The sequence below is a fragment of the Sminthopsis crassicaudata genome, chromosome 2, assembly GCF_048593235.1.
Source record: "Sminthopsis crassicaudata isolate SCR6 chromosome 2, ASM4859323v1, whole genome shotgun sequence".
NCBI lineage: Eukaryota > Metazoa > Chordata > Mammalia > Dasyuromorphia > Dasyuridae > Sminthopsis > Sminthopsis crassicaudata.
In genome coordinates, this window is record NC_133618.1 from 642,467,309 (window position 1) to 642,493,735 (window position 26,427).

The 26,427-nt window shown below is 36.2% G+C and overlaps 1 protein-coding gene across 1 annotated transcript in view; it reads right to left on the reverse strand.

The window, feature by feature from the left end:
* Positions 1-26,427, reverse strand: part of CABCOCO1 (ciliary associated calcium binding coiled-coil 1) — a 157,729-nt gene that overhangs the window by 117,678 nt on the left and 13,624 nt on the right. The window contains exons 2-3 of the mRNA XM_074296647.1: positions 7,717-7,823; positions 5,573-5,742 (exon numbers count right to left, since the gene is read on the reverse strand). Coding sequence (XP_074152748.1) covers positions 5,573-5,742; positions 7,717-7,823 — 277 coding nt within the window. The remainder of the gene's footprint in view (positions 1-5,572; positions 5,743-7,716; positions 7,824-26,427) is intronic.

The following is a 26,427-nucleotide window of genomic DNA, read 5'->3' on the forward strand; positions in this document are numbered from 1 at the left end:
TAGGTTGAAGAGGTGCCTTGTTATTATTATGAATAGGGCAGGACCCGTTAGATTTAAAATGGATTCCTTTCTTGGAAAAGGAACATTGCCTTTAGTGATTGATTGCTCTGACAAAGTTTGGACAAAAACCAAAGATATTACTTTTAACCTTGAGTTGGGGAAGGAGTTTTTCTTATATAGTTATTTAATAGGACCCCAATCACCAGTATTTCTATTGACCACTAACAAAAAAGAACCCTAGGGGGGAAAAACTTATTATCTTACTAACTGTAGGTTCTCTAGCCTTATAAAAAGGTAATTTGGAGAAGAATGTGAAGGCACTGTCTACTGAAGTATTTTTAGACAGAAATTTGGTAGAGAAAATGATACTGACTTGTTATAGCTCCAACTTAATATTTTTCTTAAAATATTTCCTCTACAGTGAAATGCAGTACTAATAGATGTGGTCTTACTAGGAATGGAACACAATGAAACCATCACTTGACCTCTTACATGTCTTTCAAAAGACATGTTGTATTACAAAATTCCCCCTACTTACATAATCTATTTGTTGGCCTAAATTTAGTAGCTTACATTTGCTTAAGCATTTATTAGGTGTGAGTCATGTGTAAACAGCCAGACTGGTCACTGAGAGTCCTTGTCTTTAGAAAACTGTTGAGTAGGAGAAATATGAAAAGAACAAAAGCAAAAATGGAATTAGGCTTCTCAACAGGCTAAGAATATGCTGCACAATAGAACAGGAAGAGTGGATAAGAGTGATAAAAAAATGGTCAAAAGATATTGACAAAATTTTCAAAAGAACTGCAAACTATTAACAATCATGTGAAAGAACGTTCCAAATCATTAATAATAACAGAAGAACTAACTGAAATAATCCTGGGTCTTTACCTCACATCTTACAAATTGGGAAAGATGACAAAAAATGGCAATTGTTGATATTGAAAGGCTTATGAAAGATGGTCCCACTAATACATTGTTGATGGAATTATGAAATGGTACAACCGTTCCTCCTATTTAATGGTATTTTTTTCTAATTACATGTAAAATAATTTTCAGTATTTGGTTTTATAAGATTTTGATTTTCATTTTTTTCTCCCTCCTCTCCTTTCCCCAACTTGGCAAGGAATACAATCTAGTTATACATGAGCAATCATATTAAACATATTTCCACATTAGTCAAGTTGTGAAAGAAGAATCAGGACAAAAGGGGGAAATGATGAGAAATAAACAAAAAAAGTAAAAATAGTCTGCTTTAATCTTAATTCAGACTCCATAGTTCTTTCTCTGAATGTAGATGGTATTTTCCATAATGAGTCTTTCGGAATAGTACAACTATTTTGGGAAAATTGGGAAAATTTTGGAAAAAAATTGCTTGGAAAGCAATTTGAAATTTGGCAAAGTGTCTGAAATATCCATACTACTTGACTTAGAGATTCTATGATTTGTCTTATGTCCCAAGGAGGGCATTGATAAGAAGAAAGTTCTCATATTCACCAAAATACTTCTAGTAGCATTTTTTTTAGCAATAGCAAAAATTTGTAAACAAAGAAAATACCATCAATTGGGGAATGGCTAAACAAACTATGATATGTGAATATGATGGAATATTATTTTGCTGTAAGAAATAACCAATGTGACAAATATAGAGAAATATAAAAAAGATTTGTCTGAACTAATGCAAAGGGATGTAAGCAGAGTCAAGAAAACAATATACACAATGGCTACAATAATGTTAAAAAACCCAAAAAACCAACACACCCAAACAAACAAACAAAACAAAAAATGAATGTAAAATCATAAAGAATAAGAATGGCTCAAAGGAAGAGATCGAGAGGAAACCCTTACCTCATCCCTTTGTAGAGATGGGAGCTCCAGAAATGATATACATTGCATCTATTTTCAGACTTTTCATATATATATATGCGTGTATATATATATATATATACATATATAGATATATATATATATATATTGAGAGAGAGAGAGAGAGAGAGAGAGAGAGAGAGAGAGAGAGAGAGAGAGAGAGAGAGTTATATTGATTTTCTCTTTTTTTGTCTCTAAAAAAGATTATTTGCCAACTGGGATAGCTCTCTGGAAAGAGGGAAGGAGAAAGATACTGGGGGAATATTATAATTATACAATAGAGTGAAAAACAGCAATTACAACTTTATTTTTTAAAAAGAGAGAGGTCCTGTATGTGCCAAAATGTTTATGGCAGCTCTTTTTGTGATGGCTAGAAACTGGAAAATGAATGGATGCCCATCAATTGGACAATGACTGAATAAATTGTGGTATATGAATGTTATGGAATATTTTTGTTCTGTAAGAAATGACCTACAGGAAGAATACAGAGAGGCCTGGAGAGACTTACATGAACTGATGCTGAGTGAAATGAGCAGGACCAGGAGATCATTATACACTTCAACAATGATACTGTATGAGGGTGTATTCTGATGGAAGTGGATATCTTCGACAAAGAGAAAATTCAGTTTCAATTGATCAATGATGGACAGAATCAGCTACACCAAGAGAAGGAACACTGGGAGATGAATGTGGACTACTTGCATTTTTGTTTATATTTCCAGGTTATTTTTACCTTCAGAATCCAATTTTTCTTGTGCAACAAGAGAACTGTTCAGTTCTGCACACATATATTGCATTTAGGATATACTATAACATATTTAACATGTATAAGACTGCCTGCCATCTAGGGGAGAGAGTGGAGAGAGGGAAGGGAAAAGTCAGAACAGAAGTGAGTGCAAGGGACAATGTTATAAAAATTACCTATGCATATGTTTTATCAATAAAAAGCTATAATAAAAAAAAAGAGAGAAGTCCTTCAAAGTCCTACTGAAGGAGAAAAGATCAGGGAAGGAATGAACCAAATTGGAAGGATCTTAAATGTCATTTTGTCCAATCCCTTCATTTTTGAGATGAGAAATTGAAATTCAGAAAGTAGAAATGCCTTGTCTGTTGACACAACTATTAAGAGGTAGAACTGGTCTTTTAAGGCTATCATACAACTTCCTTTATAATCTTAAAGGCAAGAAAATTTTAAAAAATAATAGAGAAGTTGATATTTAATCTGGAATAATAATAAGGAAGTGTAGGATGTTAGGAGATGAAGATGTTATAGATGGACTTATCAGGTACACAGCAAGGACACAATCTATTGTTCTTAGAAAGATCTTGTTTCCCTGCAAGGAGCATTTATTTATTTGTAAACAAAAGTCAAACAGTAATGGATAGGCAAAGGTATGGGTAATTAGACATTGCCAAGGTGATGAGAACATGACAATGGAAAATTGAATTAGTTATCTGCATTGACAAATCTAAGGGCGACTTTTGTTTGAAATATAGACATAACTCATATAAGTAGGTTTTTCTTTGAAAATTCTCAAACACCCCCTTGTTATTGTAGATTTGATCTCCTCCATACAGAAAAGCTAAACTTGGGTCAAAATCCTCTTTGTCTAGACATGGAACTTTTTTGGTTCACACAGTTTTCCTAGAAGTCTTTATCCAGATGACAGACTGATTTGATTTGTGTCTCTGAAGGCCTATTAGACTTGTAGTCTTATATCTCTTGTCCATCTATTGTTTGACTTACTCATGCTGCTGAAGCTGAGAACTTGGTGTAATTTATACTAAAGTGAACATAACCCAGTCCAATGGTCACTTCTTGTAATTGTAGGGGAAAAAAATCAGTAATTTTAGAGCTATGAATTTCACTTTCTGATATCACTTTTAGAAACTAATGCTTTGGTTAAAGACCTCTTAAAATGTCCAGATACCAATGGCTTTTTACTGGATAGAGATTTGTTTTTATTTACTCTTGAAACGGAACTACTTTTAAGGACTTATCTGCATAAGGTATAACAAAAAAAGGAAGTTATATATTTCTTGAAACAAAGTGATTTAATGCAAATTCAATGCCTTGCACATGGTGAGCTCTTAATAACTATTGAATATTGGTTAAAAAATTCATTTCTTTAATTTAACAAGAATTTGTTAAGCTACTGCCACGTGTAAGCCACCAGGCTGGGCTCTGGGGATTCAATTTGATTCACTTCATTTCTGCTCAATGTTATAAGCAGTTATTAAGTGCCTATTATATGCTAGGTACTGTGCAGGGGTTTCTATTTGATTCAATTTAATTCAACAAACATTTGCTAAATGCTTACGTGTTCCAGGCACTATGCTAGACACGTGCCAAAAAAACCCCCAAAGCAAAAAACAAAAACAGCCAACCAAAAGTGTTTCTACCCTCAAGAATTTTATATTTTTCTGAGAGGGGAAGGGAGGAACCGTCTATACAAAGAAGTGAATAAAACAATGTATACAAATTAGCTATAAAGCAATTTTGAGGTGTAGGGATAGACACTAATCATGGACGGGGACCATCTGGGTATAAAGAAAAATTGGAGTCAGGCTTGGCCCTGGAGGAGTTCACACTCTGGGGGTGTCATCTGCTATTCACCATATCCCAGTCCCCTCACTATATCACAACTACTGGTATTACAGTCCTCATCCTGTAGATGTGGAAATTGAGGTTGAGAGGAAGGCAACTCACACAAGAAATATAGATTAGAAACAGGATTTTGACTCAGGTGTCTTAATTTTACAAATAAGGAAAATGAGGTCCAAAGAAGGATCATGGGATGATAAATTTAGAGCCAGAAAGGATCTTAGATCCTTGAATCCACCTCTATCCTCTCATTTTGCAAATAAAGAAGCTGAAGATTATTGAGGTGGAGTGTTTGACTCAGAATCACTCTGCTATGGAGTGTCAGAGGCAAAACTTGAACTCACATCTTGATTCCAAGACTATCCATTACAACACTTAGAAGGGATGGAACCCCAGTGGACAGCACTTGCTTAGTCTTTGGTGCAAGAGTATGGATAGAAATGGCGGTCATCCTCTGCCTCCTGCTTCAGTGGCAGAGATGCTTCAGGCCCTGTTAACAGGAGGAAGGGTAGCAATATTTTCTTCCAACTGAGCTAGTATATGTTGGGGAGTTCATAACTGTCCATTTTCTCCCTCAAAACAGTTTTGCACTTAAAAGGGAGATGATCAGTGTCTACCCTACCTTATAAATATCTTCAGAAAAGGTGATTCTAGAGCCCGTGCAGTTGCCCATTGCATCAAAAGGCTCTGCAAAATTTCTTCTTACATAATCCTAGCCAGGTCAGACCACTTTCCAAGGACTCTAGGAGGCAGAACCCAGCATCTTTTATCCTGAGATACACCAATAACCCTTCTAAATAACACTTAGATGAGAAGAACTCAAAAGCAGAAACAAAATGGGCAGATTTGAACTCTTAGATAGATGGGGGGTAGTAAGGAACCCAAATTTTTACACCAAATTGATTTCAAAGATGACTTTTCTCCTGTTAAATCTTATCCAGAGTTTTATTACTCCTTGCGAGAAGAACCACATTTCAGCTATATCTAAGGGGGGAAATGATATCATTTTCATGCAGAAATTTCAATAAAATGAGGTATTACTTAAGAACAATGAAGATGGGCCAATATTCAGCTGCTTTGAAGAAAGGGGGCAGGTCTACTCACTCTGGAGGTTGTGTAGCAGCTTCTCTAGCAAAGTCATAAATTTGGACAGTTGGGGAACAGTGAAGTTCTTGCCTTTGGCCCACCAGAATCCAGATGTGTAATAATCAAGTAGAATGGCTTCCTTTAGAGAAGTAGGAAGTTTGTGGAAGTCCAAGAACTCTTCTAGTTTTCTGTAGTCAAAAGAGAATAGATAGAGTCCAACTGATGTTTCTTAGAGGTACTGGTAAAGGATGGGGCCTGTAGGGTTTAGATGGCATGGTGTGGGTCCCAACCAAGGAGATTGGCATTTGGTCCCTTCAATACTTACTGTTCTAGGTTTGGTGGGGTTAAAGAATTAGAAGGGCCCAAGAAAATTCTAATTAAAATGGGGAGGGGAGAACAAATTTGCAGATACTCCTATATGAAAGGATGATGTATGAGTGAAACAAAGGCATTATACTAAGGTGGGAAAAGAGTAGGCTGGATTTGCATCCAACTTCTGTCCCTTCCTACTTTGGTAAGCTTGGAAAAATGATTTAATCTCTCTGGAATGCATTTTTCTCATCTGTTAAATGATCATATTGGGCTAGATGCCTTCTCAGTATTAAACCTAGGATCCTAGGAATTAAAACTTTGTCCAAACTTATCTTCTCTGACAATAATTCTCAGCCTTTTTGAGCAAAAACCATGGGATTATACAGCAAGCACTTAAGTGTTTGTTGATAATTAGAGCTACAATTAGGGTGGAAACTGAGTCTTTACTCCAGGATAATAAATTAATTAGGTATGAACATTATCTGGGGAACACTTTCTCCTTGGCCTTCTCTGCCTCTGCTTCCCCAATCCTGAAAATAATAAGATGGCATCTTTGTCTCAGGGGCCCTTTTATCCTTGCCTATACCAACCCTCAAGGCAGAAGGAATACACTCCTTCAAGGGCCCTTCCTCATTTTTACCAGCTTAGAATCCTTGTGGTTATCTAGAATGTGCTTCTTCTGCCCAGGGGTTAGATCATGGGTGAGTCTATATGACACTCCCCACACCCCCTCAAATCCTCCCACATAGACATGTAGCTGCCACTTGCCTCAGGGGCAGAAACTACTAGTTATCACTAGAACAAAAAACCCTTTTAAACATCAAAATCATTTCACAGATCCACACATGATTGTAGTTGTACCATTAGCATTCATTGATTAAAAAATTACAACACTGGATTCATTTGGATTCTTTTCAAAGTTGGGAATTAACTCTAGTGGAAGGAATATGAAAGCTTGAAGAAAAAAATTGAAACAATTGATGAGATAGTTTGGATTCTTTCAAGGGAACCATATTCTTCCCCAGAAGTGAAGCACCATCTCAGACACAAGCATTGCCCCAATCTGTGGCCAACTTTCTCCAATCTCTATTTCTTTTCGTGATCTTACCGGCTCAGGTTAGTTCCCTGCTTCATAGACTCATATTCTTTCAGAAATGGAAGAAAATTTAGGGATCTGGCCCCAATCCCCTTCTTTTAGAAAGGAAAAAATTGAAAACAAGTGAAAACATTTGGACAATGGCTAATTTTTGATTTTCATAGATCCAGCATCTGGCATAGGGCCTTCTACAAAGAAATTGCTTAATAAAATATTTGTGGAATTGAGTGGCAGTGGGAGATCCTGGACAGCAGCCCAGGTTTCTTGCCTATGGGTCCAGGACTCTTCCCATGATCACATTCTCTTCCTTTGTGCACCTCTATAGAATAGCAGAGACACTCGAGAGCTCTCATTTCTTTCAGGAACCCTAGCAGAAAAGTATGATTGTGATCAATTCCATCTCAATGGATTCCAGTTGTTAAAAAATAAAGTAGAAAAAACCTAACAGGTTTTTATTGTCTTTGTGGCAAAATGCTTTATGTTTTATATATATATATATGTATATATATATATATATATAATACACACACACACACACACACACACACATATATATATATATATATATATATATATATATATATATATATATATATATATATATATGTTTAAATTTTCTTATAGGGGCAAGGAACCTAAAGATTCAGAATGGAACTGAATAAATATTTTAGATAACCTTTAATAATATAACCAGTCAGTTCTCTTCTTAACTGGGAAACTTACTAGATTTGAGTTCTACTGTCAGAATACTCACTTTTGAACTCCATGTATGTTTTCATTTAGTAACTCATTGATTTGGCTATCTGAAAGGAAATCTGAAGTCAGGAACTTTGGAGACGGAGGAACTTTCTCAGACGTTTTCTGTAAGAAGACAATGATGAAAATGATTTTAGTGACCATTTGGATCCAGAACTTGTTCTGCTGTCAAGTACTGTACAGACTTAATCCATATACCCCCAAACAGAGCTAGTGTTAGTTGGTTTGGATCTATTCCTTCGGGAAGCAAAAAGAACATCTCCAAAACACTATTTTTACATTAATTGGAACAAGAATCCCCTTAATTAATCCTGGATTTATGTGATACCACTCTTCTGAACCCTTCATATGGGAGAATCATAAATTGAGAATTAGAAACAACCTTTCCTCTATGACCCTGACTAACCATATGGCTTTGAGCAAATCATTGACCCTCCTCATTTTGCTTATTTTGTTGCTTTATTATGTTGCTTTTTTTCTGTGACATTTATGATTATTTCCTCTCTATTCCAAATACTCCAGGGACCCTTGGGGTTGTGGGGTTTGAATATGGACTTTCTTTTCACCTACTGGAAGCCAGCATGACATTGCATTAATTTTCCAAAAAGGGAGTGCAATATCTGAGAAGTCCACAAGGCAATGCTATCTTGAACCATGCTCAGCTTGTCATTTTTTGTTTTGGTTTAAGTGGATCTTGGTCTTCAGAAATGACTGCATTATCTCCATTGACCATCAGATGGCACACAACCAACAAACACTCAGTCTCTTCACCCCCCAAAAGCCCCTACTTTGTCAGTACTCAGTAGTTTGGATTAACTTCAGATGACAGGGTTTCAAGTCAATCTAAGAGGACAAAAATGAGACATTTCTGAAAATATTAAAATATGAAATCTATCACCTTTGTATAGGTCAGTTTTTATCCTATCTGGACTTCCTTCTCTTAGCTCTATCTCTATAATAGAGTCAGAGAGTTAGTGTGACATTATTACACACTTTATTTCCTATTAATCAACTAACCACTAAGCACTTATTATTCAAATACTACGTGCCAAACAGTATGAGGGATAATGACTAAGCAACTCTAAAAATGAGATATCACTGTCTACAAGGACTTACGTTCTAATGGGAGAGTACACATACAGATTCTTGTTGTCATTCAGTCATCTTTCAGTCATGTCCAACTCTTTTTGACCCCATTGGGGATTTTCTTGGCATAGAACTAGAGTGATTTGTCATTTCCTTTTCTAGTTTATTTTACAGCTAAGTAAATAACACATACATATACATAAAACAAATAACAAGATGCTTTGCTTAGAGACGGAGAGACAAAATTGTGGAATCAGGAATGGCAGCTTGATGGACGAGTAATTTCTGGCTACCGATATCAAAGGATGGAACCTAGTATCGTATCCTGAAAATATTACAGAAGAAGATATAAAAATGGATTGAACAGCCCTAGACGGAAGGATAAATGTGCAGCTGTCTCCTAAACCTCCTCCTGATTGCCTTTCCAGATATCGTGAGATAACTTAGAGACATTCAACATGCATTCATGCAAAATAATTAGGGTAATATCTTTACCTTGACTCTGGAGCAAGAACGAGGAAAAAAGGAAGATGGAAAGAATGAGCATGGAAGTAAGTTTTTTCCAATTCATAATCCCCTCAGTATGTTTAAAAAGCTCTCATCTTTTGGCCCCATCTTCGTATCAGAATCAGCATCTTTTCTGTTCTCCTGGTCTCCAACATGAGTCACTCTCACATGATTCATTCCATTTGTACGTGTCACCACAGCCACAGGACAACACTGGTCATGGTCTCTGTGCTGTTCCATGTGGTCCGGGTCATAGATCACTTGTGCCTTTGGCAGCAGCCGGCTACTGCTACAGCTCTAGGTGCTCCTGTCCCCCTTCCTAAAAACTCAAAAATCAAGTTCAAGGAAGGCAGATCCAACTTGAACTGAACTCTGAATGTTCCAGTGTTTGATTTTTTTTTTTTATATTTCCAGTTTCCTCCTCAATGTCCATCAGACACACTCCAGGTAAGGGGGGGAAAGGTGATTGCTCCCTTTTATTTCAGGATCATCCAGTGCCACTTTGTCAACCTGTCTTCTCAATCATCCTCCTGAGTCCACTGAGTCCAAGTATAAACAATTCAAAGGCATAATAGCAAGAATGATATGGAAATTTTTGGCGTTGTATATAGCATGCCGTCTCTCCCCTTAGATTGGAAGCTTCTTGAGGGTGGGGACTATTTTTTAACCTTTTTTTGTATCCCCAGAACAGCACAGGGGCTGGCACAGAGTAGATGCTTAATAAATATTAACTGATTGACTTGAAGTCAGCAGCATGGTTTACTTCAATACACAGAAAATAACTCTGACCTATTTTATTATTTTGGGGGGGAGGGTAGGGACACGATCTGAGCCACAGATTCATAAGGTTAGAATTAGAAAGTATCTTAGAAAGGTTTGGCAATTATCAATGTTGTAAAATTATCCATGCATATATCTGGTAAATAAAAACTATTAAATAAAAAAAAGTATCTTAGAGGTCACCTAGAAGTCACTTAACAGATGAGGAAACTGAGGGCCAGAGAGAACAGGTAATTTGCCCATAGCAGCAGGTCTTCTATCTTCAAATCCAGGGCTTTCTTCACTGAACCACACTGGACGTAGGGTTTCACCAGTCTGGGGAAGTTCTGGTTTGGAAATCTTCTCCACTGAAATAGCTTAGATATTAATGGCAGGCATGAGCGCTTTACAGATATACCTTAATTTTAGCCTCATAATAATTTTGGAATATAAGTACTTCAGGTATGGATTTCCATTAATATATAAAGGGGAAATGGGAAGATCAGAAAGGTTGACAACTTGTCCAGTGTCACACAGCCTAGTGATTGAGACTGGATTATAACTCGAGTTTTCCTGACTCCAAGCACTGAGCTCTATGCATTATGCCTCCTAGTGATATCCATTATTGATGCTAATATGGCACAGATTAGACAGCTAGGTGATGCAGTGGAGAGAGCACAGGACTCAAAATCTGGAAAACTTCTTTTCCTGAGTTCAAATCTGGCTTCAGATACTGGCTAGCTGTGTGACTCTGAGCAAGTCGCTTCACCCTATTTGCCTCAGTTTCCTAATCTGTTAAATAGCTAGAGAAAGAAACGACAAATCATTCCAGTATCTTTGCCAAGAAAACCTCAAATGAGGTCTCTGAAGAGTTAAACACACAACTGAAAAATGATTGAACAACAACATAGCACAGACTATATCTGTATCTGGAGAGCAGTCCCTGTTGGAACATGATTTTTCTTGAAGACCACCTTTTGGGAAACCATTTTTCTCTAATTTATTTAAAAAAGGAAAAAGCATTAAGGCAATTTGACTAATATATTTCCTCTAATTCATTTAAAAAAGGAAATAGCATTAAGGTAATTTGACTAATGTTCTTATTAGAAGAAAAAATGTTTTCTTCTTCTCTGGGAAGCTTTTTCCAATCCCTTTCTTCTGTTCATTATTTGCTATTTTTCCTGAATATCCGGCATCCTGCTTATTTTGTATATATTTGTATGTCATCTCCCCTGTTAGATTATAAGCTCTTTGTGGTCAAGAACTATCTTTTGCTTCTTTTTTTCCCCCAGTACTTAGCATAGGATCTGGCACCTAATAAGTGCTTATAAATGTTTATTGATTTACTTATTTGTAAAAATTAAATGAATTAGGAAAGAAAGTTAAACTTTTAATGGTTCTTTCAAGGTACCATTGTAGCTATTTTTGTGACATGACCTTGTCATTTGGAGTAGGGACATAACTGTTCCAAACTAGGCTGTTTGTTGTTGTGCCTGATTTCTCATGACTCCATTTGGGTTTTCTTGGTAAAGATACTTGAGTGGTTTGCTATTTCCTTCTCCAGACATTTTACAAATGAGGGAACTGAGGCAGACAAATTGAAGTGACTTACTCGAGGTCACACAGCTATTAAGTGTCCGAGGCAGGAATTGAACTCATGGAAATGAGTCTTTCTGACTCCATGTCTGAGCCCCATTCACTATGGAGCCACCTACTGAAGCTGTACCTAAATGTTTTCTACCACCTCACTGGGCTTGGACGGCTCCTCCAACATCAGGACTCACTAGAGTCTGGTATACCAAGAGGGTTCATTTACAGAAACCTGTTGCATTTTTTTCTGATGAATTTTGAAATAAATTTCAAGTCAAGATTCCAAATGTAGGTCCAAGCCAGAGAATGTTGAAAGTGAACTGTAAAGCTCAGAATTAGATATGCTTTCTCTTGGAATCACTGTTAATTTGAGACGGGGTATGGTAGGGTGAGCTGAGTTTAGAAACAACATGAAAGAAAAAGAAGAAAAGCGAAAGCTTTATTAAAATTATAGATATTATTTTTTATCTGACTTTTGGTTACATGAAACCAACCCTTTGACTCAGTTTGGATTAACATGTAATACTCTCCTAGTCCAAATTATAATCAAGAAAAGGATTTTTCTTAAACTTCTTGGAACAGACAATGATGTCAATTTTCTATTATTTTATAATATTTGATGCTGTAATGATGGGATTGAATTTTCAGTTTGTTTTAGGAGTTGCCACCGTGTCATGGAAATGGAACTATTGATTTGGGCATGGGCTTGAATATTGACTCAGTCACTTATTAGGTTTGAGATATTGGGCAAGTCTGTCATTTCCCTTGTCTTGGGGCTCAATGATCTCATCTTTAAAAAGAGAGAATGGGTTGAACTAGATAAGTTCGAAAGTAACCTCCCTGTTCTAAACTATGATCCCATGATACTATAATCCCATGAAAGGGGTGGGAATCCTACTTCTGCATCTTAACTGCATGACCTCAAGCAAATTATTTTTCTTATATGAGCTTCAGTTTCTTCCATCTGCAAGTTAGGAGAGACAAGAAGAACTGACCATTCATACACATAACTCTAAATGTGTGCTCCTACAATTTCTTTCTTCATTTTGTTCCTATGGAATTATTATCAGTTTCTATTGTATTATCATCAAGTGTTCCTAAATCTCTTGTGTTGATAAAATCATAAATAAATATGATTTTGTTCCTATCAAAAAAGTTAGAGTGGTAGGACCAGTTTTCATGATGGTGATGTGCTATTAGAAATCAATGATCACATTGAGAAATATTAGGATTTATAAGTTATAATTTGGAAATCAAGATACAAATAGTTTACGGTTTGACCACATACAAGTTATTTAATTACTGTTTGCCTCAGTTTCCTCATCTCTAAAATGGGGATGTTCTGAGAATCAAAAGCGCCAAGCACACAGTAAGCACTTTATAAATATAATTTTTATTAAACCTAATAACTCATTATTATAGAGACATCTAGATGGCACAGTAGGGAGTATACGAGCCCTAGAGTAAGAAAGACTTGATTTGAAATCCAGCCTCAAATATTAGCTGTGTGACTCTGGGCATGTCACTTAACCTGTTCTTCAGTTTCCTCGGCTGTAAAATGGGGATAATAATAACTGACCTTCCAGGGCTGATCACATGGGATAATACATTTTTTAAAAAATCACAGTATAGTGCCTGGTACATAGTAGGTATAACATAAAAGTTGGCTATTTTTTTTTTTTTTTCTTTTTGGTTTTTTTAGAGAAGGAATTGGAATGGAGTCACTCTAGGTGTTTGACACAGAATTTGAACTCAGGTCTTCTGGGTTTCAGGACCAATACTTTATCCTTTGCACCATTTAACTGCCCCTGTTATTATTATTTTTTAAAATCAAAATCTGGAATAATGCAATGCCATCCATCTAAATAAGACCCACAATTAATTAAATTAGGGTGATTAACTTTCCATAGAGAGCTAAAACCAAACAGTGGAAGAATGGATATTGTCCACATCGGGCTACGTAGTTAGATGGAGAGCCAATATTTATTATAGCTATTTTAGGAAGTGTGTGCTCCAAACTCCCCTGGAAAATTCCAGAAAATACATTGACAAAGTGTCTCATTGCTTGAGTCTTTGGAGCTGAGGAATTTACTGGTCATTGGACTATGAGCTTTCTGAGATCATGGAGCATGTCTTTTTTTGTATTCCTAGTACTTTTAGTACATAGTAGGTGCTTAATAAATGCTTATTAGTTCAGCCATATATTGGCTCAGTGCTGAAAGGACTTTTGGGAGCTTTAAAATAATGAAATCTCTGTGAGTTTTTGAGGGTTTTTTTTTTTTTTTTTGGTCATATTCCATATCTCCTCCATGAGTTCAACACTCTGAAAGTAGAACAGCTTTTGGTCGGAGGCCATCTTGGACGAAAGCTCCCTCTGTGACAAGGTGTTAACTCATTGAAGAATGGAGCAGAGCAGCCCCTCTTTCCCCTCATACAATGGTGGGAGCTGGATGTGGACCACGGACTCAACCATCTGGGTTTATACAAAAGTCCCCGACTGGCCCCGGCTTCTCCTATGGATTTTCTTCCTCGAGCATCAACTTTGTGAGCTTTAAAAGATCCTGTAAGGCCTTAGAATGCTGGAGAGAAGCCATCTTATCCAAGTGGAAGTTGTAGCAGCAGGAGCAGCAGTACAAGTGATGGTCTGGAACCAAGGGAAAGATCTGTTTGGGGAGGGGAGCCCGAGAAAGAATATAACATTTGGCGTTTGATCAGACTATGCTCATAAAGGCAAAATAAAGATGGCTAATGAGCATCACTGCAAGAATAGTTTATGTTCCAATGAAGCTTGAATATAAGTCCCCCAAATGGTTATAATTGAAGTGATAAGTTACTATATTTTGTTTTAATCACTTTGTAATACACACTTTCATTTGTTTTTATGTTTAGCATTCTACTTTTTGAGTGGGAACAAACCTATCTAATACCCGATTGATTTGGGGGTATTGAATGCCTTTTATAAAAAAAAACAAAACCCAAAACCTCCCTCCCTTTATCTCCCCTTCTAAGGACAAATCTTAGACTGGAGCCAAAGATAATATTATAGAAATTAGCAACTCTCCTCAGGAGATAGAAGTTGGGGAGATGATCCAAAAATGTGAGAATTAGGGACTAGATATTCCTACTGAAAGGAAAAAAAAACTACCATTTCTTCTAGAACTGGTACCCAGAATGGCAGAAAAATGAGAATTATTGGCACAGGCCGCCACTCAGCAGTGACATGTTTACTTAAGCCATTATGCTGGATGTCTATCTTGGACAGATGATGCTAATGGACAATGAGTTGGATCTTCTGACCCATTCTGGCTTTGTTATCCTGAGCAAGTCAGGGTGATATGGTAGAAAGACTAAAAGGTTTGGAGTCCAAAGACCTAGTTTCAGAACTCAGCACTTCCATGTATTTTTTAGGTAACTAAATGGGCAAGCAGAGTGTCTACTGACCTTGGAGTCAAGAAAACCTGAGTTCAAATCCCAGCACAAGTATTTAATAGTTCTGTGCCTCAGTTTTCACCTCTGTAAAAGGACATAGTTATATTTGATGACCTTGGAAATCTCTTCTAACTCTAATCTATAACCCCATGGTCTTATGACGAATGCTTTCCACCTTTCTAGACTTCAGTTCTTCATTCTGTACAGCTCTAAACCTCAGATCCTAATAATGTCTCAGGTCCGGAGGTATCTCTCAAAGGCATTATGGGGTAGAGTAGGTACTGCTATGTATCAGTGGAAGGAGCTTGCTCACTGGGAATTCCCTAAACCAATAAAATCACAGGCCCAGACTCCCCCAGCCCCTCATCCTTCCCAGAAAAAAAAAAGAACATTAATGCTTTGTGCATTTCCATTCCAAGTGTGGCATTGTTTCTGGGATTAATGATATTTCAAACATCTGGTCTCTAACAGTAAAATATTATGAAGAAATATTCCCCTAAATCAGCCTGAACATGAAATGATGCCTTTGGAGATATTGTAGCACATACAATTAAAATGAAAACAAGCCCAAGCATATCCAATGGCATAATTAATTCACAGATGTAGAAGGCAGAATTCCAATGTCAGAAAGCACAAAGCTGATGCCATGTAAGCCAAGGAAGGGCTAGATGAAATCATTGATCCACAGAGGAAATATTACAAATGGCATAAAATCCAAACGACAAATTAATTGAAGGCAAATGTTAGGGAAATGAATGAATGAAAAAAAGCATTTACTTATGTTAAATGCTTACTATGAAGCGAGCACTGTACTAAGCTCTGGGGGTACAAAAATTAGAAATGAGACAGTTCCTATTCACAAGAGGTAGCATTTAAATTCTAGGCCTGCTGAATGGAGCGTTGGACCTGCACTTAGGAAACTGCTGTTGAATATCTCAGTCCTATGTACAAAGCTGTGTGACAATGGCCCAGTCACTTAACTTCTCTCTGCCTCAGTTTTCTCAGCTGTGAAATAGGGACAGTAATAAAGCTCACTCACAGAGTTGCTGCAGTGATTAAATAAGTTAACACAGCGCTTGGTACATAGTAGGTGCTTAATAAATGTTTGTTCCTTTCCCCCTCTTCTTAATAGGGAGAACTCACACACTTTGGGGAGCTTGGTCAGGAAGAACACTTTCATATGGAAAGTTACAAAGAAGGTGAGTGAATCCACTGATAAACAGTTCCCCAATGGGTCCATTATTCCAGGAGCAATGGCAGAGTGGCTTTGATCAGGGTTCCAGACCTGGTGGTGGGCTGGGGCTAGCAGGGATGAGAAGATTGTCAGGGTTTGGTCGGGGTGTGAAAGAGAAGGCCAGTTGAGACCCCCACCAGTGAGGAGAAAGGAAAAGAAATGTACAGAAAACGTGAACAAAAAGCTGCTTTCATTGGAGAAAAGCTCCTCTGGGAAGAAGCCTCCACTTACCTCCCATAAATGCCTACTTTCTACAGGTTGCTTTTGCTGAATCAGTTTCTTTCAATCATAGTTTGGTGGAGAAAACCACTCTCCTGCCGATCCAAATGGCACAATATCAAATGGGTGGGACCCTTTGATACTGAAAAGAGAGGCTTTGGGAGATAGTTACGGCGCTACGGTGTTTGAGGAAATTCACTAATATTTTTGTCTCGTTGAGTACAGGCTCTATTCTTCCCAGTGCTCTCATCCCCAGAAGTAAACTACCATTATTACAAAAGTAAAAGGCCATATGGAGTAGGAAACTGCCTCTGATGATGGTCTGCCTAGAAGGCTGTAGAGTTTTTTGAGCTCTAAGAAATCTTAGAGATCAGCCCTCATAGTCGCTTCATTTTATAGTTCAGGAAGTAAAGACCCAGGGAGGAAAATTGATAATCAATAAGAATTTATTAGATGCCTACTATATATCAGATTCCGATAGGAATCTAAAAAGGGGCAAAAGATAGTTCCTGCTCTCAAGAAGCTTTGAGTCAAATGGAGGAGATAACATACAAACATATGTATGAATACACTATATAATGGAGAGAAAGGAAATAATTAAAAGGCACTAGAATTTAGAGGGGTTGGAGAAGGCTTCCCGTAGGAGTAGGATTTTAGTTAGAACGTAAAGGAAGCCAGAGAGGTTACTAGTAAGAGAGCATTCCAGGCATGGGGGACAACCAGAGAGAATGTCCAGAGCCTAGACTAGACAGAGGTGGAATTGTCTGTCAAATGCCAGGAGGCTAATATCATTTCCCCCACTTGAGAAGCTTTGAAAGTTCCCTATTGCTTCTAAGAGAAAGTACAAATTCTTCTTTTTGGCATATGAAGTCTTCACAATTTGATTGCCACCCATTTTCCGGACTGATTTTCCATTACTCTTTTAGTTCCTCTTTATTTTGGGCAAATGTTCTATTTGCTCCTTGTGTCTTCCTCCTCCCTTCTCCTGGTCCTGTTAGCTCTATTTTCCTTTCCAAGGAGAGACAAAGAGAGAGAGAGAGAGAGAGAGAGAGAGAGAGAGAGAGAGAGAGAGAGAGAGAGAGAGAGAGAGAGAGAGAGAGAGAGACATAGAAAGACAGAAACAGAGACACAAAGACACAGAGAGACAGAGACACACACAGAGAGATAGAGATAGACACAGACAGACAGACACACACACACATACTACACACACAGAGACAGACAGAATCAGATGTCAGGAAAGCTGAAGTTCCCATAACTACGATGACATACTTTTATATAGAGCTTGTAACATTTCCTAAACTCATCTATTTCTTCCTTCTGTCCTGCCAGTCTAAAGTATACAATAGCATATATTTCTCCTTTCATTTACTTTCACCCAATGTTTTCCACCATACTTCCTCCTGGTTCCTGGATATCTTCACATGAATATATCTTTTTAATATACAAGGCAATTCTCTTGCCCCCTTTTACTTACACTCTTAAAATAATAGAATAAATAAATAAAATAAAATAAATAGAAATAGGGATATCCATCTAAAGCCATAGTCCACTAATGGATTTTATTCTACTAAGACTCAGTAATATCTGTGAGACCAAATTTTCCTGACTGAATTAGAATTTCTAATTCTTCTTGTTTGTTGCCTAAACTTTGGGAGGCTGTCAGAGAATTTGTCACCATCAACTTTCCAGGCATTTTTCTAACTATGAATTTGTGTTTGTCTAAACTGTTTTTCTTCCTTTTTTGAATGCCATCTAATTTGGGTGATTTATAGACATAGGCTAGTCTCTTACTGTCGTTTTTAGTTTATAGTCTTTCATTAGAATTTCAAGACACCCAGCAAGTACTCTGTTGCCAGCTTTTGTTAAGTTGGCTTCATCTCTGGTGAGAAATCTATCAACCTTATATTTTATACCATTATCTAAATGTCCAAATCCTATCCTCAAATGCCAACTTTTTAATAGTTCCTCTCTTATGCATCCCTTATAGTGGAGAAAACACAACCTCTACCCCTTTGGTTGTCAGTGTCTTGTCAAAGATGGCACGATCATTGATGATATTTTTAGATTCCCTTTGGTGGCATTATTTGTACCTGTGTAAATCACTAGAAACCTCAGGGCTTTTTATGTACTACATTCTTTACCACAAGACGACAAAAACAAAATAAAAAACAAAACCATTCCCCTGTTAATAGTTGCCTCGATAACAAAACACCAATTCCTAAATCTCTTTCATTTTCTGACCCCTGTTGCTCTGTCTCTCCTTTGTTTCTGTGACTCTTTCTGTGGATGATAAAGCAGTTATTTTCTGATATCCAGGTCCTTCCACTTCAAGAAGAGCCTCACATTTGTTTTCAACAAGTGTATAACTAGCTTTTTCTTTCCCTTTCTCCTATTTCTTCTATCTTTCTCCTCCAATGAACTGTAATATATCTTCACTCTCCATCTTGACAAGGGTCAACGTGCCTCTTCTCCACTCTAGATCTCCTCCCTTTGTCCATTAAAGTATTATCCCTTTATAAACACTTCATCGTCTTTTACAACCTGGAGTGTAGAAAACCCTAATTTGAATCCCTTCAACTTCTCATCTGGAAGGAAGATAACTTAGACTAGGAATACCAAGAGCAGTATAAACATGACATACTCTAGGAGTCACTATGCTATTTTCCTTACTCCTTATATTGGTTGAGACTTGAATCCTAGCCTATTTTCATCACCTACTTGAGAGTATTTACACCTCATTTCTAACCATCTTAAGTTCCTTATGGCCAGTTATCACTAGTTAAAAGCTCAACAACCTTGTTTATCTCCCTTTCCTTATTTTAAGCAAGTCCTCATCCATAATTTCACCTCCCCTTGTATCAACCTCTTTTCTCATTTGACCAATCTCATTCACAAATCCCATCTACCAATCTGATTTATCTTCCAATTGTCCAATATACATTTTCTTGTTTTCTTTGCCAATCACCTTCTCCTTTTCTTCTTGAGCCCTTAACTTCAGGTTTACTCCATAATCTTCTTTGGTCTTCTTAAATTTTATATTTTATTTCTACCTCAGACCCAAAGGAGAATCTCATCCATTATCTGTATCTTGAGACTTATTTCCTTCAGATCCCCAAATTAGTCCCCAATTTTTCCTGTCTGAATTTAAACTTTGACCTATACTACTCATCCAAACTTCCCCAAATAAACCACATTATTTTCTATGTCTTTTTATTCATTTCATTTCCTTTTCCCACAACCTTGCCCAGTTAACAGAAGTCAAATGAGCTTCCCTAAAATCTACTTTTCTAAGGAACAGCAGGGGCAGTGTCTTTTTGATTGGAGAGTTCACACGTCAAATAAATTCTTGAACAAATTCAATAAGAATGTATTAAACAGCTATCGTTCAAGACATGTATTGGTGTTGGAAATACAATGATGATAAATGTCTTAGTCGCTTTCTTGAGTCCTTTATGAAAAGAAGGACATGACACAAATACAAGCAAGTATGACAAAGGTAAGATGTGATCGGGTCAAAGAAATATGCAAGGAGCTACAAGAAGTCCTGAGAAAGGATATTCTTCTTTTACTTGGGGTCAGGGAAGGTCAGAAAAGAAATGGACCTTGAACAGAAAGATTTGAATAGGCAGTGCTCTGGAAGTAGAGCATTTAAAGTATGGGGCTGATGTAGATGTAGGAACTAGAAGAAATCCGAATGTTCTGAGAGTTTTAATAGTTCAGTTGGACTAAAAATACAGTGTGTGAAAGAGAGTAACACATTTATATATTTTCAACATTCTTTTCTTTTTTAATTTTGAGTTTTAGTTTCTCTTTCTCTCCCTCACCCATGGAAAAGGCAGACCATATGATATCAATTATACACATGAAATCACGCAAAGCATAGTTCCATATTAGCCATATTCCAACCAAAAAAATGAGAAAGAGAAAGAAAGAGAATTCTATTTCAATTTGTACTCAGGACTGTAGTTCTCTCTGGAGGTAGATAGCATTTTGGCATTGTGGGTCCTTTGGAATTATCCTGGATCATTATATTGATCATAATTACAACCTTGATGTTACTGTACACATTGATTTCCTGGCTTTTCTCATTTCATTTTGTATTAGTTCATATGTCTTATTTTTATTTTGAAAGTACCCCTCTTATTATATAATGTATAGTGCAATTATAATTAGTATTCCATTAGTCATAATGTAAAACTTGTTTAGCATCCCCTCACTTGATTGATTGCATTTTATTGATGAGCATCCCCTCATTTGTCAATTCTTTGTCACCACAATAAGAACTGTTATAAATTTTTGGTACAATTAGGTCCTTTTTGTTTCTCTTTGATCTTTTAGAAGTACAGACCTAGTAGTGGTATTGTTGGATCAAAAAGTATGCCCTTTGGACATGTTTCCAGATTGTTTTCCATAATAGCAGTTTACTACTCCATCAACAATTCAATATGTACCTATTTTCCTTCTTCCCTTTTGGCATTTATCATCTGTGATAGGTGTGAGATAGTACCTCAGAGATGTTTGACTTTGACTTTCTCCAATAAATAGTGATTTGGAGCATTTTTTCATATGGCTATAGATAGCTTTGATTTTGTGTTCTGAAAATTGCCTGTTCATATTCTTTGACTATTTATCATTTGCGGAACAGCTCTTATCTTTATAAATTTTATATTGAAGAAATGCCTTTATATTGAAGAAATGAGGCTTTTATAAAAGAAATACTGTACATTTTTTGATATTACTTCAATATCTATAGTATCTTTTACCAAAATGTAATTTCCTTGATTACTTACTTAAATTAGGTCTCTTTTTAAAAAAAATATTTCAGCTGAGGAATAATAAATTTAGCTCCAGCCCTTTATTTTAACTTTGCATTTATCTTTCTGTTTTAAGTGTGTCTCTTGTTGGATTCATATTTCTAATCCATTCTGCTATCAGATTTCATTTTATGGGTGAAGTCATCCCATTCATATCCATAGTTATGATTTTAAATGTTTATTTCCTTTCATCCTATTTTCTTCTGTTTATCCTTTCTCTATTTGTATCCTGTCACTCTTTTGCTTCTGACCACTGTATCCCTTAATCTGTCCTCCATTTTGTCACCCCACCCCCATATCTTTTATTCCCTTCCCTTCCTTTTTTCTTATTGGATAAAATACATTTCTATACTGAACTGAACATACACAAACAGAGAATTCTATCACATATGCCCACATACATATGTATACAAACACATATTCTCTCTTTGAGCTAATTCCAAAAAAGAGTGAAGTTCAAGCGCTGCTTACCAGCCCTCCCCTCTCCTTCCATCATCATAGCTCTTCTTTGTGTACCTCTTTTATATGAGAAATATTTCTTATTCTATCTCTCCCTTCTCCCTTTTCCTCTTCTCTTTCTCCCTTCTTTGTTTTACAAGATTGTCCTAACATAATTGATTCATGCTCATGACCTCTTTCTATGTAGATTCATTTTAACTTGCCCTACTAATGATAAAGTTCTTAAAAGGTATCCTTATGATTATTCTTTCATGTTTACCTTTTCATGCTTCTCTTGAGTCTTTGGTTTGAATGTCAAAATTTCTATTCAGCTCTGATCTTTTCAATAGGAATTCTTGGAAGTAAGTTCTCTATTTCATTAAATATCATTTCCCCCTGAAGGGTTTTATTTAGTTTTGCTGGGTAAATTATTTTTGGCTGTATTCCTAGCTCCTTTGCTTTCTGGAACATAATATTTCAAGTCCTCTGATCTTTAAAACCTTTTTAAAATGTGTTTTTTTTTTAAACTGTAGTTACATGATATCTGAATTTTTTTTCAGACCAATTACTGTATTTTCTTCTTGAACTGGGAACTCTGAAATTTGGCTATAATATTTCTTGGGAATTCATCTTTGGGATTTCTTTTAAAAGGAGATTGGTGGATTCTTTCCATTTCTATTTTATCTTCTGGATTTAAAATATTGGGAGTACTTTTCTTTTATAATTTCTTTGAACGTAATATATAGACTCTTTTTTTATTTTTTTGCTTTTAGGTAATAGTCCAAAAATTCTTAAATTATCTCTTTAATCTATTTCATTTGGCAAATTTTTTTCCCTGATGATACCTTTTATACTTTCCTTCTATTTAAAAAATTTATTTTGACTTTATTTTATTTTTTATTGAGGTCTCATAGAGTCATTAGCTTCTACTTGCCCAATTCTAATTTTCAATTAATTAGTTTCCTTAATGAGCTTTTTAGTTTTTTTTTCTTTTCCCATTTGATCATTCTGTTTTAAAAGAATTCTTTTCTTCAGTGAATTTTTTGTGCCTCTTTTATTATTAGCTAATGCTATTTTTAAGGTGTTATTTTCTTCAGGATTTTTTGTGACATTTTTAACAAGTTGTTTATTCTCTCTTTGTAATTTTCTCACCTCACTCTCATTTATATTCCAAAATTTTCCTCTAACATTTTTATATTTTTTGTTTTAGGAATTCTTGCTGGATTTGGATCCAATAAGCAATTTTCTTTGAGGCTTTCCTTGTAACAATTTCTTACATTGTTGCTTTCTTTTAAATTTATGTCTTGGTCTTCCCTGCCACTGTAGAAGCTTTTCATGGTCACATTGTAGCAATAGTAGAAGTAGTTGTAATGCTACTATTACTACTACAACTACTACAACAACAACTACTACTACTACTATTACAACTATTACCACTACCACTACCACTATTACCATTACTACTACTTCTTTTCTTCTACTACTTTACTACTTCTTCTTCTTCCTTTTTTGTTCACTTATTTTACTAGCTGTTTCTTGACTTTGAACTTCATGAACTCTGTCCACCTGTGGGTGGGAAGGCATTGTGTGATATGCCAGGCATTTTTTGTGCTCCTGTTTTCAGAGCTAATTCTGGGGTTCTGAAAGTTTTCAGTGCTTCTAAGGTGGTCTGATCCTGGGGAGGAGGTATAGTTACTACTCTTTGATCAGTATTCTGGTCTTTACCCAGGAAGAGCTTTTGATTTCCTGCAGCCTTTTGGTGTTGGAATTGTGATCAGGCTCCCTGCTCCCTTGTGATTGATCACTACTGTGACCCAGGTGTGATAGACCTTTTCTGCAGACTTCTTAAGGTGTCTTAGGTGGAAAAATATCTCCTTTGATTTTTTTTTGTTGGCTCTGTTGCTTCCAAATTTGATTTCAGGAGTTATTTTAAAGTTGTTTGGAGGGAAATGTTGAAAAAGTACTGTATTTTGTCTCTACTAGGCCATCTGTTTTGAAACTTTTCCAACAGAGGAGTTATCACCTTTCCTGGTGTTTCTGATCAGAGTGTCAGAGTGTCATTTCTATTGTTCTATTTTCCCTCTCTAAGGGCTATTCCATATCTGTCCAGGCTTGTCTAAGTTACTAGGTCTTGATGCCTGGCCTTCTGACTGGTGAATCCCTGGCTGAGATGGCCACTTCATGAGGGACCCCAGCAATTCTCTTTATTCTCAGTTCAGCTCACTCTCAAGAAGGCTCCAATTCCTCACTTATGTGGATATAGTCCTGGCTTCCTCTATGTTTTATGTTCCAGCTCTCTTAGAATGTACATTCCTGGAGAATAGGGACCATTTTGTTTTCCTGTGGTTTTATCCCCAGTGCTTAGCACAACATTGAGTACATATAAATAACTCAATCTCTCTCTCTCTCTCTCTCTCTCTCTCTCTCTCTCTCTCTCTCTCTCTCTCTCTCTCTCTCCTCTCTCTCTCTCTCTCTCTCTCTCTCTCTCTCTCTCTCTCTCTCTCTCTCTCTCTCTCTCTCTCTCCTGTCTCTCTGCCTCCTCCCTCACTCTTGCTCTTGCTCTCACTCTTTTTTTTTCTCTCTCTCCCTTCCCTTCTCCCTCTCCCCACCCGCTCTTTCCATATTTATCTGTCTATCTTATCTATGGATGGAAGACATCTGGTTGAAAAATATTTTATAAAGTAGAATTTTATTTCACTGAATAAAATACCTTTTCATAATCAACAAACAATAAACAAAATGGGAACTCATGTTCTCTGCATCTTTTAGTCAATTATGACATGCTACAAAAATAGCCCATTGCTGAATATACTTGTAAAAGTCAGCTTGTTCTCTATTCATTTCATCATCGAAAATGCCCTTGCTTTATGCATAAAATTTTATTCAGCTCTGGGAACCACACAGAGTAGATGACCTTTCCTGGATAAGACTGAGATCCCAACCTCCTCGCCCATCTCAGGAGGTCTTCTTTTGCGTTTAGTAACTGCCCTTCCAAAAGTGGAATGACTTCAAACTTATGCCCCTTTTTAATCCTCAGACAATGAGTTTAACATAGTAACCCCTTGGGTTACACATATAGAGAAGACTATCATAAAGATTTTGTATAAATGGAAAAGTAGCAAAATAAATGATTATTCATATTCCATTAGTTACATTTCTCCACTGTAAATGAGATCTATGAATTTTTTCTGTCTTTAGTACTTTGCCATTTTCCAGATATCCAGAATATTGATCCCTCAATACTCTTATAATTATGGGATTCTGAGTCTAAATCTCTGCTCTATTGACTTGGTCCAATCTAGGTTGTTTTTTCTTTGTTGTTTTCATATCATTTCTAGTTTTCATTTAAGTATATCAGTTTTTTATAATAGAGGAAATAAGTTGTTAAAATAAATAACAAAATAATAAGTAATTAAAACAAAAGATGTTCATTTACACATCTTTTCCATTTTCCTATTTTTTATTGTCCTTTCATTTTCATCTCAGTGCCTTTGGAATGACAAGAGTTCAACTTCTGTTAAAAATAATTCTGGCACTATTTCCGTTGTTCATTCCCTATCTTTGATTGTCAGTTGCTTGTTTAAATCCTCAGGATTGAGTTGTTTCAATTTCCAGTATATTCTGTTTTGATTATTTTTCTTTTTTCGTGGGTTTTACTAATTCTGATCTTAGTTCTGACAAGTTCAATGATCTGACTGTACACAGACAATTGATTCCTGGATAACTTTCATATCAATAACAAATCTTTTCCTGTCTGTTAAGTAGAATTCATTTCAAATTAATTTTGTGATGTTATTCCGTACTAGCCATGTCTAGGAACAATTGACTTTTTTCCCCCTGAAAAACCTGCTCATAAAATGAAATCATGAAGCTTCTGTATAATCTGAAAGTCAATCAATCAATCAGTTAGCATTTATGTTCTAGACACCAAGGGCACATGTACAAAGAATAAAACAACCTCTGCTCTGAAGATGACATTATAATGACGAAGACAACAGACACATAAAAATAAATGCAGCTCAAAGAAAAAATGAATAAATACCAAATAGTTAAATATTATTTGGGCAGAAAGGATGTAAAATGGGGGCAATCAATAATGACTTCCTGCAGAAGATGGTAAAGGAGGAGAGGGATTCTATAGAGGAGAAGGATTCTATAAAGGAGAGGTAGAAAGGGAACAGGGGAGAAAAAGTCACTACAAAAGCTCCAAGGTAAGAGATGAACAAGAGAGAAGGCCCTTTTGGAAGTATGGTAGAATGCTGACAGGGAAATAATATCCATCTGTGAACATAAATTGGTTTTAGAGGTCTTAAAACTAAATGCAGGAGCTAATATTTTATCTTAGTGGTAATGAGGTCAGGAGAATTGATTGAGGTCATAAGTAGGATCTAATTTTTAACAGATTATTTTCTTCAGTTAACTTTTGTACCTCCTTTTAAATTTGGATAATTCTAATTTTTAGGAGTTGTTTTCTTCAGTGTTTTTTCCCTTTTGAACAATTCTATTTTAAAAGTTTCCTTCAATAAAATTTTGCTCTTTCTTTTTCAAGCTGTTGATTCTTATATAACTCCCATTTATTTTCCCATTTTTCTTCTATGCTGTTTAAAATCCTTTTTGAGATCTTCTGAGA